The sequence below is a fragment of the Malus domestica genome, chromosome 17 (genome assembly GCF_042453785.1).
Source record: "Malus domestica chromosome 17, GDT2T_hap1".
Classification (NCBI taxonomy): domain Eukaryota; kingdom Viridiplantae; phylum Streptophyta; class Magnoliopsida; order Rosales; family Rosaceae; genus Malus; species Malus domestica.
This window is the reverse complement of record NC_091677.1, coordinates 4,867,089-4,872,343: the sequence shown is the minus strand read 5'-3', so window position 1 is coordinate 4,872,343 and position 5,255 is coordinate 4,867,089. Positions and strand designations below refer to the sequence as shown.

The 5,255-nt window shown below is 38.0% G+C and overlaps 1 protein-coding gene across 1 annotated transcript; it reads right to left on the bottom strand.

The window, feature by feature from the left end:
* Nucleotides 1-3,876: 3,876 nt before the first annotated feature.
* On the bottom strand, nucleotides 3,877-4,944 carry LOC139193295 (uncharacterized). Its single transcript, XM_070816279.1, has 2 exons — nucleotides 4,450-4,944; nucleotides 3,877-4,356 (listed from the first exon to the last, which is right to left on the bottom strand). The coding sequence occupies exons 1-2, from the start codon at nucleotides 4,942-4,944 to the stop codon at nucleotides 3,877-3,879; spliced, it is 975 nt and encodes a 324-aa protein (XP_070672380.1).
* Between the last annotated feature and the right edge of the window lie 311 nt (nucleotides 4,945-5,255).

The following is a 5,255-nucleotide window of genomic DNA, read 5'->3' as shown; positions in this document are numbered from 1 at the left end:
AAGTCACAGAGCCCTACAAAATACGTATTATATTCCAAATATGATAAGAAAACTAATTAAACTGAAAACAATAAAATTACAATACCCCATGTAATTTTAACGTGTATAATGTAGGAGGAAGAGGTGGCAGCAAGGGAACAAGTACAGGGAGCTATTTTCAATGTGTAATTTTAATTATATTTGGTATTGGCTTCCACCTTCTGATTCTGTTCTTTCATTATATTCTTTGTTATTGTTCTTCTTGACCATTACAGGGAGCTATTTTTCATAGGGATGCTGCATTTCTTGGTGCTGTACGTGGGCTAGAAGAAGCATCAGCTTCTGAGGGTGTCATTCATTGCATGTGGTAAGTACTTTGTGTTTTACAGACCTATGCTTTATGTGCCAATTTTTTATTGTTATTATTGTTGGTGGAAATATTTATGTTAAGTACTAGCAAACATAGTGTTTTTGCTCTTGTAAGGGAATTGTCTTTTTTCCCCAGTAAATTACAAGGATTTAGGATGGGAGTAAGTGTATTGCAAATTGCTGTTAGAGTAATTTGAATTAGCTGGGTTTCTATGCAAGTAATAAATCTGAGAGAATAGAGAAAGATGCAATATGAAGAAATGCTCTGCTCACCCTTAAAGTCTGAGAGGTGATATTTTCATATATCACACAAAACACACGCACTAAGGCATAAGTACATAACTGTTAGCCTTAGCTGGATACACACAACCAACAATACAATCTCAGCCTTACACTTGTCATAATCTAAGACTAAGTGAATACACAATTCAAAACAAGGCTTATTTACTTTAACTTTACTTAGCTCACAGCTTATACACTAATACTCCCCTTTAAGCTTTAAGCTGATACAACTCCAAGCTTATATCTGAGATAGTTGAATCTCTCTTTTGGTAAGGCCTTGGTAAAAATGTCTGCCACTTGTTCTTTGGTTAGACAGTATACCAAATCAACAATTCCCTGCTGTAAGACATCCTTTATGAAGTGATATCTTATGTCAATGTGCTTAGTCCTTTGGTGAAACACTGTATTTTTAGTTATTGAGATTGCAGACGTATTGTCACACTGCAAAAGAGTTGCTTCAGCTTGTAACTCTCCAAAATCTTCAAGAACAAACCTGATCCATATAGCTTGAGATGTTGTTTCGACAGCACTAATATATTCAGCCTCTGCTGTGGATAGTGCAACACAATTTTGTTTCACAGAAGCCCATGAGAACACTCCACTGCCAAAAGAAAAAGCATAGCCTGAGGTACTCTTGCTGTCATCTATTGATCCTCCCCAATCATTATCACAGAAACCAACTAAAACTGCCTTCTTGCCTTTCATATAATGCAAACCATAATCCAGTGTTCCTTTGATATATCTGAGCACTCTCTTAGCTATCCCATAGTGCTTGTTAGAAGGACCATGCATATATCTAGCTAACAAACTAGCTGCATACATCACATCTGGTCTTGTAGCAGTAAGATACAATAAACTGCCTACAAGCTTTCTGTATTTCTCTTCATCTACTGCACCACTTCCATCTTCTTTACTTAACTTTTCAGTAGCCACAAGAGGTATAGAGACAGATTTACATTCTTTCAATCCAAACTTATCCAACAGGGAAGAGGCATACTTCTTTTGATGAATGAAGATGCTAGATTCTGTTTGAATCACCCCCATCCCCAGGAAATGGTGAAGAAGGCCCAAGTCTGACATCTCATACTTCTCCTTCATATCTTCTTTGAACTCATCCAGCATATCTTGATTGTTTCTAGTATACACAATATCATCCACATATATGGAGACTATTAGTATATCCCTTTCTCCCCTTGTCTTAGTGTAGAGAGTTGTTTCACTTAAGCTTTTCTCAAACCCACACTTAGCAAAATAACTGTCAATCTCTCCATACCAGGCCCTAGGCGCCTATTTCAAGCCATAAAGAGCCTTGTGCAATTTGTAAACCTTATCTTCCTTGCCATTAATCACAAACCCTTCAGGTTGATCAACATATACTTCTTCCTGCAATATTCCATTTAAGAAAGCAGACTTAACATCTAATTGAAATAGCTTCCAGCTTCTGTGTGCAGCAAGTGCAATCAGTGTTCTGATGGTGTCCAATCTGGCAACTGGAGCAAAAGTCTCATTGTAATTGAGTCCTGGTTTCTGCACATATCCTTTAGCAACTAGCCTTGCCTTGTTCTTTTGTATTGAGCCATCCAAATTCAGTTTGGTTTTGAACACCCATTTCACACCAATAACCTGCTTATCACTTGGTCTGTTTACAAGCTTCCAAGTCTCATTTTTCTCAATCATGGATAATTCTTCTTTCATAGCTTTTATCCAAGCTTTATCTTGTGCAACTTCCTCATACTTCTCTGGCTCCACAATACAAAGATTGCATTGCGCTAGGATATCACTGATATTTCTCCATTTAACTGGTGTATGATCATAAGGACTAGTGATCTCAACAGTTTCAGAGACATCTCTATCTTGTTCTTCCATTTGATTACTATTTTCTACTTCTGTCACTTCTTGTAGACTGAAATCACTCACAGTCCTATACTGATCTTGAATGTCAGTTATTGCAATAGATTTCTCTGAATTTTGCTTCCAATTCCAAGATATAGTTTCATCGAATACCACATCCCTTGATAGGATTAAGTTCCTTGAACATGGATCAAATACTCTGTACCCTTTCTCACAAGTTGCATAACCCACAAACACACCTTTGACAGACTTTGCATCAAGCTTTTGTCTTCTTTCCGCTGGTACATGAACATAACAGAGTGATCCAAACACTTTTAAGTGACCAATCCCTGGTTTTCTCCCACTATAGGCTTCAAAAGGAGTTATATTATCAAGAGCTTTTGTAGGTGATCTGTTTAGAATATAAACAGCTGTATGTACAGCTTCTGCCCACAGAAAGTATGGCATGCTTTTATCATGAAGCATTGCCTTAGCCATCTCTACAACTGTTCTATTCTTTCTCTCCACTACTCCATTTTGCTGTGGAGTATAAGCAATGGATAACTGTCTTTGTATGCCTTCAGATTCCAACAACTTGCTGAATTCAGTTGAGAGAAATTCTCCCCCCTGTCACTCCTTAGGCATTTCACTTTAAATCCACATTGTAACTCCACCATTGCTTTGAACTTTTCTGAAACAGATTAGTGCCTCAGACTTATGTCATAGGAAATAAACCCATGACATTCTTGTGTGATCATTAATAAACAACATGAAATATTTATTCCCAGCAATTGATTCATTATTCATGGGACCACACAAATCTGTGTGTATCAATTCTAGAGGATTCTTAGCTCTCCAAGCTTGTCCTTTTGGAAACCAATCTCTGTGTTGTTTTCCCATTTGACATCCTACACACACACCATCAACATCTTCAAGGTGTGGAAGACCATGCACCATTTCTTTTTCTCTAAGCTGCTTGAGGCTTCTAAGATTTAGGTGTCATAGTCTCTTGTGCCAAGTCCAGGTACATTCAGTTACACTAGCCTTCAATGCAACTTGATCAGTTTGCATTAAAGACAAAGGGTAGCACCTATTACTTTTCATCTTAACCTTGATAACCAGACAATCAAGTGAAGGACCATCAAATATACAACACTCTCTTCCACCAAATAGCAAATAATATCCATGTTCGTCCATCTGTCCCACACTCAACAAATTTTCCTTCAAACCAGGTAGAAACATGACTTCCTTGATGCATTTACTACCAGAATTTGTATCAATCACAAGTGAACCTATTCCAGCAACATCTACCAGATTTCCAGTGGGCATTTGTACTTTTCCAGTGACATTTGCCCTTACATCCATAAGTAGCTCAGCATTTCCAGTCATGTAGTTACTACAACCACTATCAATGTATCAGTTTTCATTCACCTTGACTTCAGTAATTGCATTGTTAGCATAAAACAAATTGCCTGTCACTTCTGCTTGATTAGCACAGTTTGCCTTCTGAACAACCTTGCCTGCTGTGCATTCTCTAGCCCAATGCCCGAACCTATCACAGTTGTGACATTTGGATTGCCCCTTGTATCGACATTCTCCAAAGTGAAACTTAGAGCACACTTTACACTGTGGTTTAACTATATCTTGCTTCATGAATCCTAAAGAAGATGAATTCTGTGCAGAATTAGTAAATGATCTCTGTTGGAACTTAGGCTTAGACTCCCATTTCTTGCCTTTAGAATTCCAGTTTTTCTGAGATCTGGATGAACCAGAGTATGCACTACTCCTGTTTTGTTCCTTTAGATTCACAGAAAGTGAAGAGAATGCTTTCTCAGTTGCATCAACAGTATGTAAATCAAACCGTTGTTCTTGGCTTTTCAAAATTGCTACAACTTCCTGCAATTCTACAGTCTCCAAGCATTTTGTATTTTAAATGACTAGACATATGGGATCATATGGTTTACTAAGACTAATCAGAACTTTCTGTACAAGCCTTTCATTAGACAGAATCTCACCAAATGTTTTCATCTGATTAATCAATTCATTTAGCCTAGTAAGATATCCAAACAGAGTTTCATCATCACGCATCCTAGCATACTCAAATTCACGTCTCAGATTTTGTAGTTTCACAGATCTTACCTGATCACCACCATGGTACTCACCATATAACAGATCCCATGCCATCTTCGCAGAATCTGCATTAGCTATCCGAGGAAATATCTGATATGAGACTGCATTCTGAATAATACCCAGAGCTTTTGCATCTTGCATATATGTTGCGACCATTTTCTCATCGTCTTCTTCTTCCTCTGAGCTTCCTTCAGCCTTCTTCTTCTTCTTTGTTTCTGAGATCGTAATCCCTTTTTCAACTAATTTCCATAACCCATGAGATTTGAAGATCGTCACCATCTTGATTTTCCAGAACTCGTAGTTCTCACCGGAGAAGATCGGAGTACTCACCTCAGAACTTCCAGATCCAGCCATCTCTTAGCTTAGACGAGACGAACACAAACCGAAATCGGATTCTATGGTGTTTTGGCGTCTTCGCCTGAATCGGAACGAGCTCGAGTGTAGCTCGATTACTTCACAGTTTACTCCCATATCTCAAATGATCGAACCTGGCTCTGAGGCCATGTTAGAGTAATTTGAATTAGCTGGGTTTCTATGCAAGTAATAAATCTGAGAGAATAGAGAAAGATGCAATATGAAGAAATGCTCTGCTCACCCTCAAAGTCTGAGAGGTGATATTTTCATATATCACACAAAACACACACACTAAGGCATAAGTACATAAC